Genomic DNA, 24,492 nt, shown 5'->3' with positions numbered 1-24,492 from the left:
TTCCATATCTACTACTGTTACATCTCATAACAGTATAAATCATGTTCGCATACCACAAATACAGACCTCTCTGCTAAAGCCCTCTTACTGCTCACCCATGGATGTGTTAAGAGTAGTCAAATCTTGGAGGAAGAAGGTCCACAGGGCCAAAATAGGCATATGGAACATTCATTTTAATTTTATATCCTGAAACTTTGTTATAATTACTTATTAGTTCCTCTAGTTGGTGTGTTTTTTGGTTTGTTTTGGCTCTTTGTTGATTCTTTAGGATTTTCTACTTAATAATCATACCACTGCAAACAAAGGCAGTTTTTTCCTTCTTTCTCAATCTGTATATACCTTTTCTTTTTCTTATCTTTTTGAATTAGTTAGGATTTCCAGTATGATGTAAAACAGGAGTGGTAAGAGAGGACCTCCTTGCCTTATTCCCTATCACAGGAGCAAAGCTTCTGGTTTTGTTCCATTAAGTATGATGTTAGCTGGTTTTCTGTAAATGTTCTTTATCAACTTGAGGGAAGCTCCCCTCTATTCCTAGTTTGCAGAGAGTGCTTATCAGGAATGGGGGTTGGATTTTGTCAAATGTGATTACTGACATGATCGTAAGATTTTTTCTTCCTTAGCCTACTGATGTGATGAATTACAGTAATTGACTTTTGAAATCTGAACCAGCCTTGCATACTTCCAAAGCATTATTCACAATGGTTTACCTCTCCCCTTGTATCTTCACTCTTAGAACTTGGTGTCCTGAAGGTAAAACTCATGAAAGTATGGAGGTCCACCTCAGGCTGGGCCACCAGGAATTTTTCTTTCAGGCTACTCCACTTTTAGTCTCCAGCAGTTAGTCAATTATCCTTTCAATGTTCCTACTGGTACTGGCTCCAGCCACACGTTTTCACTCACTCATACTAAGCCTTGATTCTCTGTATTTGCCTGTCTCTACAATTTTCAGTGTAGTGGTTTGTTTTATGACTTCAATTATCTGACAGATCTAAAAAGAGTTGTTGATTTCCAGTCTGCTCAGCTTTTTTCTTATTTTCAGGATGGGAGTGACAAGTTTCAGACTCCTATGACACTGGAAACTGGAAGTCTGGAACATTACTTTTGGGTCCCTGGATGCTCACTGAATCAGTAGCACCCAAAATGGATGACAAATGTGATATAGGCTCTGAATTAGACCTTGAGAGCACAGGAATGAAGTCAGGAACTGAAGGGGTCAGAAGCCAAGAGCAGAGAGCTAAAGGTGAGCTGGGCAAGTAGGCAGTCATTGTTGGTAAGCATGGCACCTGTGGCAGTTTGCTCTCTTTGAGCTCTCTGCAGTGTGTAGCCCAGTGCACTGGCTGTGTTCATATAGATGGGACCTGTGGCTGACCCAAAGTTCAGGTACTTTTGTCATGTCTATTCAGAAAGACCTTAAGCCTCCTTAGTACGTTATTTGCAGAATATTATTTGCAATGACGAAATTGGAAAAAAAAAAACCCAAAGATAACTAAGTCAACTTAGATGAAGAATTCCACGCCTTCATGTAAGACAATATTCAGGCTGTTTCATTCAGATTAATTAATTTTTTGAAAACGTGACAACTTGCTTAGTGACCAAGCTGAAAATACTTGAACTGGATGGGCTGGACTTTCTATAGAGTGGACAATGAGATAATGTTTGTTGTCTGAAAACAGAAATCACTCTAAAATTTTTAAAGAATGTTGAGGCTGGGTCTAGTGGGATAAGGAGACTTATAAACAGTAAAATCCAATACTATGTAGTGATTGTTAGCTAACATTAATTTAGCACCTACTACATTGCCAGGCACTACTGTAAGTATTTTCTGTATATTAATTACCTACCTTATGAGGAAGGTAATACCTTTAATTGTATTTTATAGATAAGAACGCTAAGGTTCAAAGAGGTTAAGAATCTTGCCCCAAGTCATGAAACAAGCAATCACGTGAGCTAGGGTATAAAATGTCTAATTCCAGAATGACAATTCTAGCCATTATTCTGTGGAAAAGGAAGCTATGGAAGGATTCAGTTGAGATATCTAATTCAGCGTGGAAATGCCAGGGAAGGCTTATCTGCTGAAAAAAATCACTTTAACAAGCAGTACAGAAGACAGATTGAAGAGCAGAGGGGAGAAAGAACAGCTGTCATGATTAAAAGCAGAAATTTAAGTTGAAGTTTTTGTTATAGTCCAGGAGAGAGAGAGAGGGTGGCAGCCGGAACAGCAGGAGAAAGGAATGAATTGGAGAATAAATATCTACATAGAAAAATCCATGGAACTAGTGATAGTTTGGATGTGACAAGGGTAAAAATATGGTTAAAGATGATATCCATGCATCTGACTTGGCTGCCTGGGAGGTCTGTGGTACCCTCATCTTCAAGCCCTTTTCCATAGTCAAGTCAGGTATACAGGGCTATGAACTACTAAGTCCTATTCAGTTATTTTGGCATGTATTGTTGCACTTTCTTTTTTTTGTGAGTGATTTTGTCAGTGCTTCCTCTAAGCTCTCTTCACCCCTCTACTTTTTTCTAAATTTTTTTAAACTTAAGTAGAGTTGATTTACAATGTTGTATTAGTTACCCCTCTACTCTTAAGACAGTCTTTTAAACATCCCCTCTCCTACTCTCTCTACCATGTGGCTGTAGGAAGGCTAAGGGAGCTCTGTTGGAGTTTATTTCTGTTTATACTCTACTTATAGGTAATTTGAAGGCTGAGGTGTTGTCTATCTCCTAGGAATTATGAGTGTATGGGTACTGTGTAGTTTTATTTGTTTTCTCTGTAGATTTTATGGGTTGGTGGCAGTGAGATTCAGACATAGACAACTGTCATTGTTCTTCAAGGCCAAACATGGTCTCCTCTTATTTTTTTTTTAATGAAAAAATATCTCTTACAGAGATGGATATTTTTCGAAACCCTGCAACGAGAGTGGAGCAGGTAGTATTTAGAACTATATAAGAGAAATAAGAGGCACGTGGTAATGGTTCAGTCTCATCTACTCTCTTGTGTCTTTTCTGTCTAGCTTATAGTTTATATTCTTTATAAGCTGGTTTACTGAGATCTCACAAATGGCACCAGTAATTAATTTTAAGAGTCTAGTTATAGCCTAGGTTAATGTCACAGTCTCTGATATGACAAAGGTATCTGACTTCTGTTTTGAGGTACAAGCAGCAGTTGAGATGCTAGAACCTTTACTTCCCTTCCTGTTCTCTTAGGGGCCCTTCTTTTTTGAGACCCTCAATATAACTGCTTAGACACTTAAGATAACAAGTTTGTTTTCTCCTTTAATCTTCAGTGTGTTTTTATCTCTTTTATCCTTGCTCTTGTGTTATTAATTTTTTCAAAATTTTTTATGATTTACCCAATACATTTTTTTCTACTGTACAGCATGGTGACCCAGTTATACATACATGTACACATTCTTTTTTCTCCCATTATCATGCTCCATCAAAGTGACTAGACATAGTTCTCAGTGCTACACAGCAGGATCTCATTGCTAATCCATTCCAAAAGCAATAGTTTGCATCTTTTAACCCCAAGCTCCCAATCCATCCCACTCTCTCCCTCTCCCCCTACGGTTATTAATTTTTATTTCACTTTGTAATTGACCTTTAGTTTAAACAGATTTATCTTGATTTACAAATAGAAAGGAAGGAGAAAGGACAGATCAAGGAATAAGGGGCTGCGGAAGTATGGCCATATGGAGCAAATCACAAGCTACTTCATAGCTGGGAGAACAGCAGAGCAAGACCCATGGTTGTTCATTTGGCTCTCAGCCTGACTCAGGAATGTTGAGTGGTTCAAAATATGTGAGTCTGCTCCAGGTTGAGTCCAAGTGGGCCCTGGAGGGTTCAGGGTTCTTAGTCCTGTATTCTGGACCACCAGTGCTACAGAAGTGAAACCCTTATGACTAATTAACATGGAGATTCTGTTTGGAAAGGCCTAGGAAGGCTCACCTCATTTCCAAGCAGTCCTATCTTGACTCCTCCTCCTCGAGAATGGCCTATGGCCAGCATGTTCTGGATGGTTCTCTCTAGAGTGTAAAAAGAGCTGGATTCTTGTCCTAATCATCATGTTGGATTCATTCTTTCCCTAAAAGCAAGAACCAAATTACTCTCCAGGGACTCTTTTCTGATCTTCTACTTTGAATTACTAAACTTTCTGACTAGTTACAAAAGGTTGTTTATGCAAGATTCTCATCATTCATTCTCATCAGTTCATAGATTCCACCCATAGTACTAAACCAAAATTGATCTTAGTGGCCTTTGACACATACCGATTTATAATGCCAAAGATGGATTAGATGTGTTGGCTTCACCCAGAAACAACTTTTTTAAAACCAACATTGATTTCTATTTGGTTTCCAAGATTAAATCATTCAATAATTGTCAAAGCATGAGATTTCAATAACTCCACCTCCTCCCCAGGGATACAGTTATGTTTATGACTTTCAAGGGAAGCAACAGAGGATTCATTTCCAAAATGGCCTTAATCCTTTGCCTTTGGTGCAGTGGAAGCTCTGAAATTTCCTGCATTTGAGGAGATGGGACAACCAGAAGTCTGGACACTTTATCTCCTGGCCATACTGCTCAGGAAAATGCTTTAACTCATCCACTACTGCAGGTTACTATTAGGAAGTAACTGGCTAAATTGTCTATGATGAAGATCCCAGAAGGTCCCAGGTTCAGAATCATTTTACAGGATCTAAGGAGAAGGAACTAAGGAATCCCTCTAGTAGAATTAAGAAGGGGGTATTTGATAGCTTGTGGAAAAAGCAACTTCCACAAAACCTGGAATAAATAAGAGCTTTGTTATAGAAATTGATGCTTCATGGCTACCTATGCCAAGAATGGTCTCCTAGAATTTATAATAGAACAAAATACTCTTAGAGACCTAAAGCACCTGGAATCAACTGAGTCACAGACAAAATGCCAACCTTCATGATCCTCTCTTCAAAAGCTATAAACAAAAGAAATAAGATCAGAATTCTCCATTGCTCCTCACACTAGTGTGTTTCCAACTGCAGAGGCAATTCAATACAATTAGACATTTGGCAGACTTCAAAGGATGTGGGATTTGACAGCTTGTCATTTTCCCACAGTCTCTACAGTTCCAAGGGATAATGAAGCCATGGGTACCATGTTTTCCTGGCTGATAAATAGCTGAAACTGAGAACACCCCACACAAGTCCTGGCTTTTTGCCTACTCTCACTGGGAAGAACCATTCTCCAACAACCAAAGTGCTGATGGAGGAGCTAAATGAATGTGCACATCTGTTATTTTCATGTTGAGCATCCACAGAAAAGAGCTATAAGAGAATATGTTAAAAGGAAAATAATCCTGTGGAGGCTTATCCCAATTTAAGTTGCCCTGGAATATTAGTTTATTCTACGTAAGATAAAACTTGCCAAAAGTTAAACAAAACCTGTCAGATTGTCTGAAGGCAAACATAAAAATGCAGGAAAAAATAAACATCAGAATCCCACTTTTCTACAACAGAATGAGTTTTTGCTTCTTAAACCTATATGGCTGATCAATTTTTGATTTCTCTTTCTAGGCAGTGTGCCTGGGCTCACTGTCTCTCACCTGTCATGAATTGGGTACCTGTGGCATGTCTCATAGGAGCTATGATTTTCTCTGTTATGACTTCTAATAATCCTCTCTGTCAACTTCCAGTTAAATTTTGTGCACAATATTTCCTCATCCCCAAGCCTCCAGAATGCTAAAGGTGGTGAGTCCAGGATTTCTCGGACACCACAGCTGATAGACAAAAGCCAGCATTTATACAGGGTGTTATGTCTGCTAAGGGCTTTTGGAGTACACATTTTCTTTCCATCTTCTAATAAAACTGTAAGATAGATAGTTGTTTCCATTTCCCTATTATAGATGATGAAATGAGGTTAAGTAACTTGCAGAAGATCAAAGATGCAATTTTAGATTCCAGGCCCTTTGTTTTTCTACTGGACCAGTAACCTCCCATGATTAAATCATCTCTATTCCATTATGCACCAAAATGGGAGACCAAATCAGCAATGATGGTTGATGAACTCATTACTTCCCAGAGATTCTTAAATGGAAGAGGTCATAGGAGGATACTGTGTCTTTGTCCTTAGAGTAAAAGTTCTGAGTTGTCATTTTCTCGGGAAAGAGTAAGAAAGAGAACAAGCCGAGTGGCTGGTTGTGCAAAAAGAAGCCCATCAACTTTTTAAAGCTGATCATTACAGCTTAAGTAATTTCCCTGCCTTTCCTGTCCACAGAGGCCCCTGGAGTACCAGATAATTTGGGTTGCTGGACACCCATTTATTAACTTATTTTTTTAAAATGGAAAAAGTGTGGACAAGCCACAGAAAAATACCTAATTGACTTTTGGGTAGTCCAATCATGGTGCTCTCTTTTTTTTTTTTTTTTTTGGTAGATAAAATTCTAGTATTTTAATAAATCCTAATTATAAATTATAATTCAAAGATACATTGTTTTGGTATTTTCTTGGTGTTCTTTCCAATATACATTCTCTTTCAGTCACTTACCCTGTTTTTAATTTTCTTATACTTGACATCCTTTTATGTACATGTCACATCTTATATTTTAAAAGTAATTCCCTTATTTTTACCAATACTCGAGATTTGTTTTCCAGTAAGTCAAGGTTTACTGACAACTAAAAGTGTGCTGTTGAGTAGGCTTCTCCAGAGACAGACTTTACTCTGATAAGTAAACAAGACAATATATTTCAGTGTGACAAGATAATATTATCACTTATTAAATTTATTTTTATCTCATATATTTTATTTCTGTTCTTATAAGGCCTTATAATATATTTTTAATAGTGGTATATCTATATAATTTATAAATACATTAATATATAAATTTATTAAAAGTATATGCTCAAAATATTTTTATTATGGTGTGATTTTAAAAATTTGGCAATCAGAGCCATAGAGAATCAGTAGATATGAATAACAGAACTAGCTATTATTTAATGGCTGCTTCCTGTATTCCAGGCACTGTTCAACTGCTTTATTCACATTAACTCACTTAATCCCCGTAACTACTCTATGTAGTGGGTGCCCTATTAAGGAACCATGTTGTTTCCATGTTGCAGATGAGATTGTTGAGACATCAAGAAGTTGGATAATTTATCTAGAGACACAGAGCTTCTAAGCCACAGGATTTGAACTCAGGCTAGTGGACCCCAGACTCTGTCCTCTTAACTACTCTCCTCAAGCCTCTGGCAGTTATTGAACAGAGTGCGAAGAAGGACTGGGCTTAGTGTTTTAAGAGTGGTCTATGGGAGCTCATTCTCCCTACTCCTGGGCTGAGGGGCATTTTTCAATCCCTCTGGATACTCAACTTGAATTTCATTTGCATACCAGACATTGGGGCCACAAAATAATTCAGACATGGTTTCTGCCCTCAAGAAGCTACAGTCCATGCAGAAGACAAGACAATCATGTAAATAGCTATGAGTAAAAAGTGAGAAAGACTAAAAAAATTAAAGCTATAGGAATTTGGGAAAGGCATTACTTCCAGAGGGAGGAATTGGGGAAAACTTCAAGGAATAAGCTATAGTTTGCCTGGCTTTGAGCTAAGTAAGGCTTATTCCCTCAAATCACCATATAATTTGGTAAGTAATTTCATCATGAAAGTATCTTTGGAAATGTTTGTTTTGGGCCCTGGCCTCACCCCTTCTCCCTTTCAGTCTTCTCCATATTTAAAAGCAGCATATTCCTCTAACGCTGGGCCTTAGCTAGGCTGCGCTCAGCCTGGCTTCCCTGGCAGGGAGAATGGGAATGCAGGAGGGGCATCTCACCAGCAGTGTGTGGGTGGTGCCAAGGCCCAGGTTTCCCAGCTCAGTATGCCTAGGTCACAACTGCTCCGCATGCTCTGATGCCAAGTGCAAACAAGGCTATCTTTGATGGAGTGGAGTTCTATACCCTGTGGGATATATATATACACACATATGTATATGCCCAAGAAACTGTAGTTTTGACTTCAGTTTATAACTTAGAATTATATGCTCATGAAAATTATAGTCCTTGTTTCTGTAACTGGTCACATGGTCATAGCTGGTGTTTATAACCGCCTTATCCCACTACCATTCTGTATTCCCTTTGCCTTCAGCAAGCACCTCAGCTGTTTTTTGTTTGTTTGTTTTCTGTTTTTGTTATTATTATTTTTTTCTTTTCTTTTTAGGGCCGCACCTGCAGCATACGGAAGTTCTCAGGCTAGGGGTCAAGTCAGAGCTGCAGCCGCCAGCCTATACTACAGCCACAGCAATGTGCGATCCAAGCTGCATCTGCAACCTATGCCATAGCTCACAGGAATGCCAGATCCTTAACCTGCTGAGCAAGTCAAGGGATTGAACCTACATCCTTGTGGATACTAGTTGGGTTTACAACCTGCTGAGCCACAATGGGAACTACTGGCCATTTTTTTTTTTACATTCTTTTTCTATATTATTTCCCATCATGGTCTATCCAGGAGACTGGATATAGTTCCCTGTGCTACACAGTAGAAACTTGTTGTTTATTCATTCTAAATGTAATAGTTCACATCTACTAATCCCAAACTCCCAGTCCATCCCACTCGGTCCCCTCTCCCCCTTGGCAAACGCAAGTTTGTTCTCTAGTCCATGAGAGTCTGCTTCTGTTTTGTAGACAGATTCATTTGTGCCATATTTTAGATTCCACTTGTAAGTGATATCCTACAGTATTTGTCTTTCTCTTTCTGACTTCACTTATTATAAGAATTTTTTTTTCTTTTATTTTCCCACTGTACAGCAAGGGGGTCAGGTTATCCTTACATGTATACATTACAATTACATTTTTCCCCCCACCCTTTCTTCTGTTGCAACATGAGTATCTAGACCTAGTTCTCAATGCTATTTAGCAGGATCTCTTGTAAATCTGTTCTAAGTTGTGTCTGATAAGCCCAAGCTCCCGATCCCTCCCATCCCTCCCTCTCCCATCAGGCAGCCACAAGTCTCTTCTCCAAGTCCATGATTTTCTTTTCTGAGGAGATGTTCATTTGTGCTGGATACTAGATTCCAGTTATAAGTGATATCATATGGTATTTGTCTTTGTCTTTCTGGCTCATTTCACTCAGGATGAGATTCTCTAGTTCCATCCATGTTGCTGCAAATGGCATTATGTCATCCTTTTTTATGGCTGAGTAGTATTCCATTGTGTATATATACCACCTCTTCCGAATCCAATCATCTGTCGATGGACATTTGGATTGTTTCCATGTCCTGGCTATTGTGAATAGTGCTGCAATGAACATGCGGGTGCATGTGTCTCTTTTAAGTAGAGTTTTGTCCGGATAGATGCCCAAGAGTGGGATTGCGGGGTCATATGGAAGTTCTATGTATAGATTTCTAAGGTATCTCCAAACTGTTCTCCATAGTGGCTGTACCAGTTTCCATTCCAACCAGCAGTGCAGGAGGGTTCCCTTTTCTCCACAGCCCCTCCAGCACTTGTTATTTGTGGATTTATTAATGATGGCCATTCTGACTGGTGTGAGGTGGTATCTCATGGTAGTTTTGATTTGCATTTCTCTTATAACCAGCGATGTTGAGCATTTTTTCATGTGTTTAATCTTTGACAAGGGAGGCAAGAACATAAAATGGGAAAAAGAAAGTCTATTCAGCAAGCATTGCTGGGAAACCTGGACAGCTGCATGCAGAGCAATGAAACTAGAACACACCCTCACACCATGCACAAAAATAAACTCCAAATGGCTGAAAGACTTAAATATACGACAGGACACCATCAAACTCCTAGAAGAAAACATAGGCAAAACACTCTCTGACATCAATGTCATGAATATTTTCTCAGGTCAGTCTCCCAAAGCAATAGAAATTAGAGCAAAAATAAACCCGTGGGACCTCATCAAACTGAAAAGCTTTTGCACAGCAAAGGAAACCAAAAAGAAAACAAAAAGACAACTTACAGAATGGGAGAAAATAGTTTCAAATGATGCAATGGACAAGGGCTTCATCTCTAGAATATATAAGCAACTTATACAACTCAACAGCAAAAAAACCAATCAATCAATGGAAAAATGGGAAAAAGACCTGAATAGACATTTCTCCAAAGAAGTTATTATGAGAATTTCTAGTTGCATTCATGTTGCCATGAATGGCATTATTTCATTCTTCTTTAATGGCTGAGTAGTATTCCATTGTATATATGTACCATATCTTCTTAATCCATTCATTTGTAGATGGACATTTAGGTTGTCTCCATGTCTTGGCTGCTGTGAAGAGTGCTACTATTAACATACAGGTGCATGTATCTTTTTGAATTATAGTTTTGTTCAGAACGGGATTGCTGGATTATATGGTGAATCTATTTTTAGTTTAGAAAATTGTTCTTTTTTTGTTGTCTTTTTATTATTTTTAGGGCTGTACCTGCTGCATATGGAAGTTCCCAGGCTAGGGATCAAACTGGAGCTGTAGCTGCTGGCCTACACCACAGCCGCAGCAACGTGGGAATCCCAGCTGCATCTGCAACGCTGGATCCTTAAACCACTGAGTGAAGTCAGGGATTGAACCTGAGTTCTCATGGATTTTAGTTGGGTTCGTTACTGCTGAGCCACAACGGGAACTCCTAGAAAATGATTCTCAATAACACAAAATTTTTCTAGAATTATCAACAGGAAAGCTCCCCCCTACGCCCTGCTACAAAGTTCAGGATTAAAAGCCCCTCTCCCCACACTGTAAAGTTCAGGATTACTCAGAACTTAATGAGGCAAATAGTCAAGAGATGGTGTTATAAGTATGCAGAATGAGGTGAGGTTTTTTTAAGACTGGGAGCTGCCACTTGGCAAGGTGGTTTAAATCAGGATTTTGGCAGAGTATTTAAGAAGTACTTAAGTACTTTGTCATTATTGTGACAGTCAGTAAAAGTGAATGAAACTCAGTTTCTTCTACATACCCAATTTAGGAATAAAATCATTAAGCCTCCACATTGTGGTTCAGCTCAAAAGAAACAGAGAAGAAATTTAACTCAGTAAGGGATTTGGAATTTGTTTTCAAGATTGTTAACCCACAGCAAAATTTGTTGATACATGGGATGGAAGCCAAACTTGATAATTTTTTGCATTTTCTCTCCATTTTCACTATGAAAGATTTTTACTTTGGAAAAGCTCAGTCTAGCATTTTCCCAGAAAAGAAAATCCAGAGCATTGATATATGTGTGATTCTGCAGCACTGTAGCCAGAAGAGTACATAATAATCTTATCAGTAGGGGGGAATTGGAATTTCATGAGTGATTATGTTGAAACATGCCTGCAGACTTAAGTACTTAATATAACTTACATGTCTCTAAAGGGGAATGTGAATTCTATGAGAGGAAAAGTTCTGACTTATTTCTCAAATCTGCAGTGGATTTATGCCAAGTATAAAGCCTCAGACCCATCTTTCTGCCCAGATTTTCCATGAATGAGCATGCTACCATGAATGTATCATAGCCCTTGTGGTCGTTTTTATAAGTTATTCTTTTTTATTTGTTTGTTTTGTTTTGTCTTTTTGCCATTTCTTGGGCCGCTCTCGCGGCATATGAAGGTTCCCAGGCTAGGGGTCGATTCCGAGCTGTAGCCACCGGCCTACGCCAGAACCACAGCAACGTGGGATCCGAGCCGCGTCTGCAACCTACACCACAGCTCATGGCAACACCGGATCCTTAACCCACTGAGCAAGGGCAGGGATCGAACCCGCAACCTCATGGTTCCTAGTTGGATTCATTAACAACTGAGCCACAGCGGGAACTCCTATAAGTTATTCTTTAAAATCTCTGAGAAAGCTGAACTTCAAAGAATATCAGAGCTTTAAAAAAGGCTTAAAGCAGAACTGATTCAAGCAGTCTAAGACATTAACGGATGCTACTAAAAAGAATTCGCAGACACTAAGAGCCTTGAATCTCCCTTGGAAGCTTGTCTCATCTTTAAATAAATTATTCTTATAGTTTAAATATTCCTTCTTGCTTTAAATTCTCCCTGGTTCCTTGAACTCTATCCATTCTCTAAGTAGAAATCAATGTTATCCTATCCTTTCAGCATAAGAATTCCTGTATTATTAAAACAGAATTCTTCATCTCCTTAAAGACACTCATAAGGGAGTGAGCAGCCAACTAGTATGTATTGAGAACCTATTGTGTTCTAAATAAAATCCTTGTGAAAGGGGTCTAAAAAATAGCAGCATTCCAGGCAGAACCTCTGAGAGACTTACTGCATTCTTATTAAAAAAACTTTTTGAATCTCTGAGCTGAGATTCAAGACCACCAATTCCAATCCTTTAAAACCAGATTTCCCTCTTTACAACACCAGGTATGCCCAGTTATCTGTGCTTGATTATCTCCAAACACTGTGACAGGGACCTTAGCATCTCCTAGCAATCTGTTTCCAGTTTGACATCACTTAGTTGCTAGAGGAAACAGATCTCCATATAAAGTAAGCCACAAAACAGAATGAGTCAAGCACTATAATGCTGCATCAGTTGAAAAAGACAAGTTCTGTGCAAGATCAGAGGTAAGAGGAAACATTGTGGGTTTTTGTAGTCAGAAAAAGATTATGATTTAGGTTTAAATAACCAATTTCTTTTAGCTTTCATCTTTATTTTCACTGGTATCATATGCAAATTTCAATAAGTTAATACTTATTGAGTGCTTACTACATGCCAAGAATTAACCAACATGCTATACTGCCTCTGAAATTACACTGTTTATAAAATTTTATGGCTAACTAGACCATCTGCTTTGTTCTAGAAACTGTATTAGGTATATATGTTATTTGATATAATCTGCACAACTGTGCTTTGATATGGGTGTTATCATTCACATTTTACCCAAGGAGACACTGTGACTCAGAGAGGCACAGCAAGGCTTCTAAACCCACTATTTCTGATGCCACAGTCGTAGTCTAATCTACTGTGCTAAACTGGCCTTTTTTTTTTTTTTTTTTGCAACAAAATGTAACACTTCTGTATTTCAGGAATGGAAATGCATACCAAGCACACTGCCATGGATAAGATGGCTCTAGATGTACGCTCATTTGAATAACTAAGCAAAAGAAAAAAATCTTTTGACTGTGGAATTTTTTGCAGGCATTCTGTAAAGGCTCAATGATCTTGGAACACTTGGATGTCTCCTATTGCCCCCAGCTGTCAGATGAAATTATTAAAGCACTGGCCATTTACTGTATTAACCTCACATCTCTCAGCATTGCTGGCTGTCCAAAGGTAGGTGCAAGAGTCAGAGCTCAGACATTTCGAATTGAAGCACTGCCAAAGAACTCAGGCGGGGCAGCAATCAGGGGTTACAGTCATCATAGAACTTGTTTTCTTTGCCATGTTTGAAGTATCCATTAGATTTTTCTTCTTTCCCCAAATTGGAACGATCTTTATGATTTCATTTGTGTCAAAGTAGAATTTTCAAAAAGTTAAAAAAACAGTTCTTGTATAAGTATAAAAATGCGCCAAGTATTTATTTAATTCATTAATGAGAGAACCAGCAAAATGGTTAAGCTAGTTTACAAAGCGTTTGATCAAACTGAGTATTTACAGTAACTGAAGAAAGAATGCTGAATTGTGATTGCTAGGTTAAATCCAAATTGGTTAATATCCTACAAGGTAATAAATCCACAACCTTGGAGGTTTAATTTCTACCAGACAGAAATACTTTGCATCTTTCCTGGACAAAAATATAACAAACAGAGTTTGGGCCCTAATCAATAGGAAATAGAATGTCAAACAAAAAGGCATAGTTCCTTATAAAATTTCTCAGGTGGGCCTGTTAAAACAATGTTCCAGTAAGACACTGAAAGGATATACAATCATCTTTTGTCTTATTTTCAAGTCTCTGATAATTTTTCTTGACATCCATCTTTGAAAGAATATATACTCATTATAAAATCTTTGAACAAACTATAAAAGCATGAAGGAGAAAGTAAAAATTTGAAGTCATACCACCATCCAGACATAATTACTGCTGGCATTTTATATTTATTCCTCTAGAGTTCTTTTCTATGTACAGATATTAGAACTAGTTACAGACATTTTGTGCTTTGTCTTGTTTTTTAAAGACTAGAATCGTACTTTCCAAAATACATTGTAACTTACTTTCTTTTCTCTTACTGTACCAACATATCACTATGCCAAGAAATAGAGACCTCTAGTTCTGCATTAATATGGCAGAATGAATGTATACATACAATTTTCTTCCTTCTTAAAACCCTTCTAGAACTACAGAAGAAGGGTAAGGGGCCATATTGATAGGGAAAACAGTAGAGAAAACTAGTACAACAGAATTTTGGAAACTTGAAAGTAAATGGACTTATTTAGCAGACTTTGAATCCTAAGCCAATAGCACAGAAAGCAGGGGAAAAAATGGATTTACAGCATAATCTGCAAACTTGGCAATACTGAGTACACTGCAACTGGGTTAGGAGGGTGGCTAAAATAAGGAAGACTGGGTTAAAAGTTCTTGAGAAGTAGATAGATCCTCATATCTCCTCCTCTACTCCATACCTCTAAGCAACTGCTCCTTCCTACTCTCACAAGATCTCAGATATATTTCCTAGAGCCATATTTCTCAACCTTGGCATTACTGATATTTTGGACAAGATTGTTCTTTATAGTGGGGATTGTTCTGTGCACCAGGATGTTTAATAGCATCTTTGCTCCCTATCCACTATATGTCAGTAGCACCCAGCCCCCCACAACTCCAGCTGTAACAGTAAAAAAAAAAGTCTCCCGATATTGTTAAATATCCTCTGGAGGGGAGCGAAATCTCTCTATTATCTGCTCTACAGATAACAAACAGAAGGTTGTCAGGCTTGGGGACATCATGTGTAATTGAGAGCTTCGGTACCAAAGTGACAACAGGAATTAAGTGACTAATTGCTGAATGCAGAGATACTCAGCACCTTTCCAACACAGCATTCAGAATTTGGCTGCCAGATCTTTCCCTCCAGGCAGGAGATTAGAAGCCTCTTTTCTGGGGATACTGACTAGCCCAAGATGAAAGACCAAAAAATAGTGACATTTTGTGGATTTCCCAACAAATAACCCATTTACACCTCTGAAGTTTAATGTGGAGAAGGCCCACATCATGCAATCAGACCTTCCAATCAGCTCTTAGCTCTCCACTATTAATCATGAGCAGACAGTCAAGGACATAAGAAACCAGATATAAGAGAAGAGCCTCTAAAGTGGAATATAAAGACCAAAACAAATTAATAGGAAAACCTTAGAAGAAGCAAAATACTCAGAGGAAAGAAAACTAAAAAAAAATCTAAAAAAAAAAATCCTCAGAAATTGCAAGGTGATTAACTACCTTGTCTTCTTCTGTTGCACACACCAATGGGTTTAGATTTACTAAGCATCACCTTAACTTTAAAATGCTCCGCATTTTTTTTTTTTTTTGGCTTTTTTTTAGGGCCACACCCGCATCATATGGAAGTTCCCAGGCAAGGAGTCCAATCGGAGCTATAGCTGCTGGCTTATGCCACAGCCACAGCAACGCCACATCTGAGCCGTGCCTGTAACCTACACTACAGCTCATGGCAACACCAGATCCTTAACCCACTGAGTGAGGCCAGCGATCGAACCTGCCAACCTCATGGTTCCTAGTCAGATTCATTTCTGCTGTGCTACAACGAGAACTCCGCCCTGCATTTTAGCTAGTCTAAAAATTCAGTTTCTCAGTTGTTTAGTCTGGGTAAAAGTTGTTTAGTGGGTAGATTAAAATAATGATTCCTCCATCCTTAATTGTGCTGCAATAAGGAGGAGCAGGCAGTGGTGGGAAAGATATGGTAAATCATGACAAAATTAACTTAGAAAATTCACAGCAAAAATCTTTTTGCTCAAAAGTGTACTTGTTTAAAAAGAGGAAACCAGGTGTTTCTGGTCAGCATCATCTGGCTCTAGAAATGAGCTGGGTCAAGGAATTCAGGACATGAGCATCTCTGGCCATGAACCCTCTGCAGTGTGGGCAGTCAAGTTCTCAGGGTCCTTAATTTCACTGCACACAGACACACAGACACATGGGCAACACGTGGCTCACTGGGAATTGCTGTGGCAGTAAAGCAGGCACAGATGGCGAACAGGCTTTCAAATGGCTCTACTAATAAGAGAGGGAAGCAGGAGATGAGAAAAAGAAAGACTCCAATGAGCACAGGAATTGAGGCAAAGGATTTTTTTTTTTTCATTTTGTTTTACTTTGGTTTGTTTTTTGATAAGGGGAAACCGAGAGAGCTCTTGCTGTAAATTGTGCAGTGGATACTGTCTTGAAGCCTAGAAACTAAGGAGGATATTACACAAATAAGCTATAATGAAATGAATTACTCTTCATTAAAGATCCAAGCTGAGAAAAAGGGGAGTAGATTAGTTCAGAATCTCAAGGCGAAGGAGAAGAAGGATTTAGCTTGACCATCTATGCAGGTGATCTGAGTATCGTGATTTGGAAGATGTAGGGACCACAACGTAGGCCAATCTGAACACTCCACACAGCATCAGAAGTCATAAGGCCATGGTCTGGCCTATTATATTCCAGCTCCATTGTTTCTGATGAGCCATAAAACACATTAGTGTTTGGCTCATCCTTCTGAGCTAGGTTTCCCAAAAGCCCATGGGTCAATCTTGAACAGTCATCTTATCCACCTCCTGGAAGGTCAGCCTTTCCTTGCAACCATCTTGCCTCCAAGGTCAGTGAGAAGTACTGTGACCTCATCCTACTTAGCTCTAAAATGGGTAAAAATAATCTGCTCAATAGGACTGAGATCACAACCGTGTATCTGAGAGTTAGGAACATGGCCAGTCATCTCCACTTCCAATTTTCAACCCCTGTACATCCCAACAATATCACCCCAGTCATTGATCAACAGGAAATGGTGGCTCCTTTTCAGTTCCCCCAGTATCAATAAAACCTAGTACTCTGAGCTCTGTCGGGATTTTTCCATCATCTCATTGTCTTTCCTTTTCTCTACAATTCTAAGGGCTCCCCCACCCTTCCGCAATGACATCAGATCCTCAGAGACCCACATAGTATAGCAAGAATGTCTGAAGGCATTTTTGCGAGAATCAGCTGCAGTGTTAAACTGCAGGCTCTCCAAGCTTGGTCCTGAGCGTGTTCTGGAAACAGGGCATGCTTAGACAATGACATCTATTTTTCCAAACATAAAAAGTATACATTTCAAATTGAAGGGTTTTTCTGCATATTTCTCTCAACTTTATGTTAAAAACAAGAGCTAAGCCTCATGGTATGTTTTTCAGAATGTCCAAACATTTAAAATAATAAATTAAGTCCAGTTGGAAAAAAATTCTTTTGGGAAGAGTAATCCTGTTGATTATGCAGCAGGTCTCAGTTCAGCTATAAATTCAAAAGCTAGACCTTGAGTAAGTGAAGTAATTTAAGAAGTGGAGTTGAATTACCTCTGCAGAACATCTGGGCAAACTCTCTAGATGCTGGAGCCCTCAGCAGAAATTCTCAGAGTGAAATTCATGTAGTCTCTGTGGCTCTGCTCTTCTTTCGCCTGCTGCCTACAAACATCTGGCTCACCTACTTGTCCCTTTTCAGAACATATTATTCCATACACAAACCATCAGAGATGTCCAGATCCCTTCTTATAGCAATTTGATCCTGTCTCCAGGTTTATATATATATATATATTATATATACATATATATATAATTAAAATTATATATATATATAATTAAAATTATTTCTCTTGAATTGATGATGCCTTAGAGTGGATTTTAAGTTTAAGGTTAAATCTCATTACTGCAGCATTTTATAAGTTGCTTATGTTGGTATAACAGGTATTACTAAGGAAATTTTTATGAAGTTTCCCATCCAAACCAGAGATCTCTAAAATAAGTATAACAGCAAGATCACAAATTCTATTGGTGCCACTAGAAACATACATTTTACTGTTCTGGAAATAGACTTAAATCACTAACAGTGTGACAAGCTAGTTAAAGACAATCTGCCAGGGTACTGATTCTATTTGTTATGGACTGAATATATATGTCCTTCCAAAATTCGTATGTTGAAACCCTCATCCCTGGTGTGACAGTTTTAGGAGGTAATGCTTTGGGAGGTAAGTAGGTTTAGATTAAGATCATGAGGGTAGAGCCCCCATGATGGGATTAATGTCCTTAAAGAACAGGAAGAAACTAGAGCCTCTCTGCTATGTGAGACTAGAGCAAGAAGGCAGCCACCTGCAAACCAGGAAGAGGGCCCTCATTAGAAATTACATCTGTAGGCAACTCGATCTTGGACTTCTTAGATGCTAGAACTGTGAGAAATAATGTATGCTCTTTAAACCATCTAGTCTATGATATTTTGTTATAGCAACCCAAATTAACCAATACACTATTCTCCCCTTGGATGGAGAATAATCAATAGTTTCTCTGGCTGTGTGTTCAGATTAGTGACTCGGCAATGGAGATATTATCAGCAAAATGCCATTACCTGCACATTTTGGATATTTCTGGCTGTATCCTGCTCACTGATAAAATGCTCGAAGACATTCAGATGGGCTGCAAACAGCTCCGGATCCTAAAGATGCAATACTGCAGACTTATTTCCAAGTAAGTATGTACTTGAATATGAAAAGCTTTGAGAACTACTTTCTGAGGAAATAGAATATGTCACTATGGCATTCCTCATACATGGTGGCTTTCAGAGTTAGGAAGTTTCATTTTACTTTTTTTTTTTTTTTTTTTTTTTTTACATAATTTACACCAACGTTTTGAGCTGAACCAAGGGAAACTCCCTCCAAAAAGGTCTTTGTGGTTTCATATTCCTTCTCCAGCAGCCCTTCTATTTTGATCACTTTCCTTTCCTTGACCATGCAGATACCCAAAGCCTTAATTCTGTTCCTCATAGAATAATCACTAGCTCTTCCTCTACTCCTCTCTCAAAATATTTCCAATCAAATCACCCTAGAGGTTAAGAAAATAATCAGATTAAACTAGCTCACTGAGATACTAACAGTTACCCTAAGAGCCCCATCTCTTCCAATGCTATTTGTTTGACAGTTGTTATTTGACTAAGATCTAGAGCTCAGAGTAAGGTATTCTGATGACTGCTACAGGCTAAAGCCTATTTCCTCAATATACAAAATGTTTCCAATGAAGTAATAGTTGGGAAAATAAGCAATTTATAAAAAATAGAAGGTACCAGGTAGCAATCCTGCAAGTTTTTAGATAGAAAGCAGTTATCTGCTTCATTGTTTTTTTTTCCCCTACTGACTGAAAGTGAAAATGTGCAAATATTTTTAACTGACCTGATTAAGTAAGCTGTGAAATGAAAATTCTTGACCAATCCCTGAAGGTCAGGTTCTTTTCTGCAGGTTGGAAAAAAGAATACTAAGAATTAATATTATCAAAGTGCAAAGGGTATAATGTGTTCTAAGCAATATATTTCACAGAAGAACTTTCTTAAGCAGCCTTGGCATGAGCAGAACCATGAGATCTGGTCACTTGAGGCCTGAGGAGAAAGATGGTTTCTGATGTAAGGATGTATGTGTTAAAATGAAATGAAAAACAACAACTGTAACTTGTAATATAGGCACTCCCATTAGGCCCAGGCTTGCCTCAGGTAGGGCAGCCAACTGAAGCTAGATCAGAAAAAAGAGGGGAAGTTCTTGAAAATCTTTTTTTTTCTTTTTCTTTCTTTCTTTCTTTCTTTCTTTCTTTCTTTCTTTCTTTCTTTCTTTCCTTTTCTTTTCTTTCTTTTCTTTCTTTCTTTCCTTCCTTCCTTTCCTTCCTTCCTTCCTTCCTTCCTTCCTTCTTTCTCTCTCTCTCTTTTTCTTTCTTTCTTGTCTTTTTAAGGCTGCACCTGCAGCATATGGAGGTTCGCAGGCTAGGGTCAAATCAGAGCTGTAGCTGCTATCGAACACCAGAGACACAGGAACGCGGGATCTGAGCCACATCCATGATCTACATACACCACAGCTCACGGCAATGCTGGATTCTTAACCCACTGAGCAAGGCCAGATATCAAACCTGCATCTTCATGGATGCTAGTCAGATTCAGTTCCACTGAGCCATGATGGGAACTCCAGGTTCTTGAAAATTTTTAACGAGAAGTGGAGACTCAACCTTTCTTGATAGGACTGACATGGATATATTAACTGCATTTTAAGTGTATACCATGAAATAAGGTCTTAGGAGGTCCTGCTGACCTTGTCATATCATTAACAGCCAACTTTGGGCAAGATGACAGTAAATGAATAATGTATTACACAAAGGAGTTTAACTTCTAATATTTTGATTGTATTTTGCCAAACACTGTTTTGGGAGGTAATATTATTGAACTTCTAAAATGTAGGATTTTAAGTAGAATGAATGAAGACTTTATAATCAGGGCCTCTCTTAACCTAAACAGAGTGAACCTGATCATGAGATGTTAAAGTGTGATACATACGATGCTTGGTCCAGAAGACTCAAGATACCTAGTAATTTTCAAATCCTGCCTTTGACCATTCACTCTCTAGATAAAAAAATGTACAAAGAAAATAAAACAAGGCAAAGTAAGATTTTACTACTAGCTAGGGTTAGCCCTCAAAACCCAATGCAAAACTCTAGTTAACTAACTGAATCTATGGAAATTCCTTTACCTAAGCCAGGAAAACCAAATGGTGAATTTTGTTTTCTATCAGCAAGCCTGGCTGTCTCTATCAGCAAGAAGCAGACAAAGAGTTGGCCCTAATGCTTACAGGGGAGCTATCTCCTCTGCCCATCTCAATCTCTAGAGGCCAAACCACTTTAGTCTCCCTTCTGGCTCCACTCCTGCTAAGATATAGCAAGAAAGAGGCCTGGTATTCTCTGATTCTATCCTTGTCTGGTAATGGAGAAGGGCTGTCCCCATGGCAGAGTAGCCTGGAGAATACCAGCCTTTAGATTAGTAAGGCTCCAGGAGCATCTGTTTTGACATCCAGCTCCTAGGAGACAATACTGTTTGGGGTCAGCTTTTGAGACCCTGGGTGGAATTGGAAGTGCTTGCAGAGTATGTGGACCCTTCAAGATACAAGTTCATGATGATGGCTAACCCCTTACTTATGTTCATGCTACAAAGCCATATACTTCCACTTATTTGATTCCATTTGAACATAAAAATGTCTGATGCTGCCCTTAAAATCCAATTACAGCCCTCAGAATAAACTGTTCTATGTACAAATTCTCCTGTATTCCATGGAACATGAAAATACTGTACCAGCTTTAGAAATCAAAGAGCTCTGTTCAGCCCACCCTTTCTGAACCAGGGGAGTAGCAAACTTTTGGTTATGAGCGAACTGGCTGTAGCTATTTTATAAGAGAGCTTTCAGCAATGAGATACGCTAACATTCTACAACTCCAGAGCCTGGAAGGATCCCGGAAACTGATTCCAGAAGTCCCATGTGGAGACATAATAACGGCCCCATTAATTCAAGGAGAAATAAGTAATAACTGAGAATATAAACATGACAAGAAAATTTAGCTGTTTATGTTTGAAGCAGTTGTATTCCACCAGCCTTTCAATTTATGGACTTCTGTGGGGAAAGCAAGATAGGCAATGGAGAGAAAGAAAAGCATAGTGAGAGAGAAGGAGAAGGAACCAAACAATGGTTTCCATAACCCAGGAAGATCTGAACCACAATGAGGCAGAAGAGCCATTAAGTTTATAATTAACAAAGAGTAAAGGGACCTTTCTGATATTTCTGTGTCTGGAGTCCAAAACTTCAAACTTTAGAGAGATGAATGAACAGAGAAAGTCTAGGTGGTCAGAACCCACAACAGCAGTATTGAGATTTTTTGAAGAAGTTTTTTAGCACTTGCTGGCAGCATAAATTACTACCTAGGTGCTCTAAAAGATCTACTGACCATGAGCAGTCTTTGGCATAGGCTCCAAATTCCCCTTTCATTTAGCCTACTCAGGAACCTACAAAGAAATATGAGTAAGGGCAAGTAAGGTTATTACAGTAAACTTAAATTCCCTTTACTTTATTAAAAACAAAAATCATTTACAAACTTCAGTATGTCTTTATTATTAGCCATCTAATAAGATAGTTTACAATTGTTTGTGGCATATTGTGTTTGAAAATGATTGTTCTATACTGCTCCAAAGAAACCTCTCTCACCAGGTTAAAATGTGTCATGATTGACCACTGCAGTAGACTGCTTCAATTCCCAAATCATTTCCTACAAGGTCCTGGAGTCACTCATGCTAAGCCAAATAGAAGTACGCGGGATTCCACATGCACTTTAAGAAATTTAGAACACTCAGTGACTCCTGAGTAGACATTTTCTTTTCAGTATTTCCTAGCTCCCATGTACACTGGAACACCAAATAATTAAAAAGGGGATGGGGATTTGAGACAGACATGTTTCTGGCAGGAGAATTCAGTTTATACATTTTCAAGTTTCCTGATACCTTGCCAAAGTGCTTATGTGCAAACACACAGCTGCACAGGATGCTGTGAAAAATAACTCACAGAAACTTGCTGGCAGTCACCACACTCATCTGTTCTCTTGGTTAGGTTCTGAGTCTTAGGAGTCAGTCCAAGTGAAGATGCCAAAGGTCCTAGTAAGGTGGTGAGGGCAGCTAGTTCATGGGTTAAGGATTTTCTAAAGGGTGGAGAGGAAGTAGGCTAGGGAGTAGTCTACACTAGTATTCAAATTCTAAAAATAATACCAGATTTGCCCTAGGACAGATTCAGATTTTCAGTTTTTCCCAGGACCACTCTTGCTATGAAAGTATGTAGGACTAAGACAGGCCCTAGCGTCGCTCTAGACTCGAGGAGGCCCTAACCTCCTGGCATGTGAGACTGGGGAAAGAGGGGGTCTCACATCGGATCCTTTGCTCCTCTCTAGTCTTTATCACCTCTGATGATCAGATTATCCCCTCCCCCCCAATGTTTGGTTTCATTGATGCTGACTGTGGGTAGATGGGAGAGCAGTGCTTACCAGTAAGAGATCAAGTAAGAGTAGTATGGAATCAAGAAATAAGCAAGTCTTAAGAAATGCATGTATCACTGCACACTTCACCCATGGCTGGGGCTTTATGCAGCTCATTTTTTTTTAATATGAACTCATTTTGATTCTGTCCCATCAATTGCTTCCTAATCATTCCCTATTATTCTTGTCTATATTGAGTCAAAATCCCCAATTTGCTTTTTCTTGTTATTTTGCTCAAATTCCCATTATTTTCTAACTGTTTTTATCTCAGTTATCATCTAATTTACCAGGTTTATAACAGAGTAAGGAACGGTATGACTCAATATTTATACATTATCAGACTTAGCATTGAGTACTCATCTTCATACAAGTTGTCTAGAACTTTCAAAAACTGTTGCTCTTCTGAGGCCAAAGGTTACACATAATTTGGTCAACTACTTACAAATCTTTTACTCCCCAAATATGTCCTTTTCTTATAGGTCAAAACCACTGTTGCCTCTAAATGCAATAGCCTTATTATCAGTGGCATTAAATCATTTCCAGCAACTGTGAACTATAGTATTGTGTCCAGAGCTCTGCTGTTAGGATGTTGGAAATAGCAACCTAAGAATACCTCTTCTAAAAACTAACAAACACCCCAAAATAGCAGAAGATAAGAATCCTAAAGGACTTCTTGGTATAAGCTACTTTAAGTCTCTTGTTTTGACTGCTGGATTTTAGGGAGATGCAAAGAAAAAATGTAATATACTCTTAAAAACCTGTTTAAAGAAAAGGAAAATCACAAAGTTTAAAATTACAAACACTACCATATAGCCATGTACTGGAAAGAAGTTAATCCTATGATCAACTTCCTATAGCAATTCAGAGGAGGAAAGGATTAGGTTGGAGTCTTGAATGATGCATAATTTAGACAGGCAGAGATAGGGGAGACATAACTAACAATGGAGCCCTGTTGCCCAGGACAGTGTTTAACCACATGAAATGACAGTGCCATTGCTTTATGCTTCAGATTCCCCCCGGCATTTGGTATTATATTGCAGTAGGTTTCTTGGGGTAAGAAAACCTCCCAGGAAACACCTTCAGAAACATGGCAATCTCAACCACATAGAATTAAAAAGAGAGAAAAATCTTCAGAAGAAAATCGAGAAAACTAAAGATATAACACTATTATTTTTGCATACTAATGTTCCACTTAGAGGATGTATGAAGTTTATATAAGTTTAAAACATAGGATTACACTTCTTAAAAAATATTTTAAAATTAGCAGAATGCAAGACTTTATATTTGACTATTATCATTTTCAAATATGATAATAAGTATTTCTCTAAAGAGAAGACACCTGTTTATCAAGTTCTAATCCACAGGGACTAGTGGCTCAGAACTAGATATTAGTACAACAATTGCTTTTGCTCAAATTGTTCTTTAAAACTTAAGTTTTGTGAGTGCAAATAGATTAGCCAAAAAGCAATATGGTAAGAGACAAAATTGGCAATGCTTTTGTTGTCTCCCTGCTTAGTTTGATTACATTTTAATACACCCAGGATTTGATTCAGATGAAACAGTT

The 24,492-nt window shown here is 38.4% G+C and overlaps 2 protein-coding genes across 5 annotated transcripts in view; one reads left to right on the top strand and one right to left on the bottom strand.

Annotated features, from left to right (window-relative positions):
• Window positions 1–24,492, top strand: part of FBXL13 (F-box and leucine rich repeat protein 13) — a 204,748-nt gene that overhangs the window by 174,832 nt on the left and 5,424 nt on the right. The window contains exons 19-20 of the mRNA XM_013979811.3: window positions 13,092–13,226; window positions 18,415–18,578. Of these exons, the coding sequence (XP_013835265.2) occupies window positions 13,092–13,226; window positions 18,415–18,578 (299 nt within the window). The remainder of the gene's footprint in view (window positions 1–13,091; window positions 13,227–18,414; window positions 18,579–24,492) is intronic.
• FAM185A (family with sequence similarity 185 member A) overlaps window positions 2,779–24,492 on the bottom strand; it is an 81,899-nt gene continuing 60,185 nt past the window's right edge. For 2 of the 4 annotated variants that reach the window (XM_084977446.1, XM_084977448.1), the window contains 2 exons: window positions 19,277–19,336; window positions 3,949–4,084 (listed from right to left, as the gene is read on the bottom strand). In XM_084977446.1, coding sequence (XP_084833572.1) covers window positions 19,281–19,336 — 56 coding nt within the window. In that variant the 3' untranslated portion in view covers window positions 3,949–4,084; window positions 19,277–19,280. Of the gene's footprint in view, window positions 4,085–18,459; window positions 18,547–19,191; window positions 19,337–24,492 lie in introns of those variants that run through there. The other 2 variants (XR_002347078.2, XM_084977447.1) reach the window with 2 other exon arrangements.

Source organism: Sus scrofa, chromosome 9, assembly GCF_054392235.1.
Source record: "Sus scrofa isolate SSC_HxYL_T2T_F1_AM1 chromosome 9, Sscrofa_HxYL_maternal_Yorkshire_Landrace_v2.0, whole genome shotgun sequence".
In the NCBI taxonomy this organism is placed as follows: Eukaryota; Metazoa; Chordata; class Mammalia; order Artiodactyla; family Suidae; genus Sus; species Sus scrofa.
This window is presented reverse-complemented; position numbering and strand designations above follow the sequence as displayed.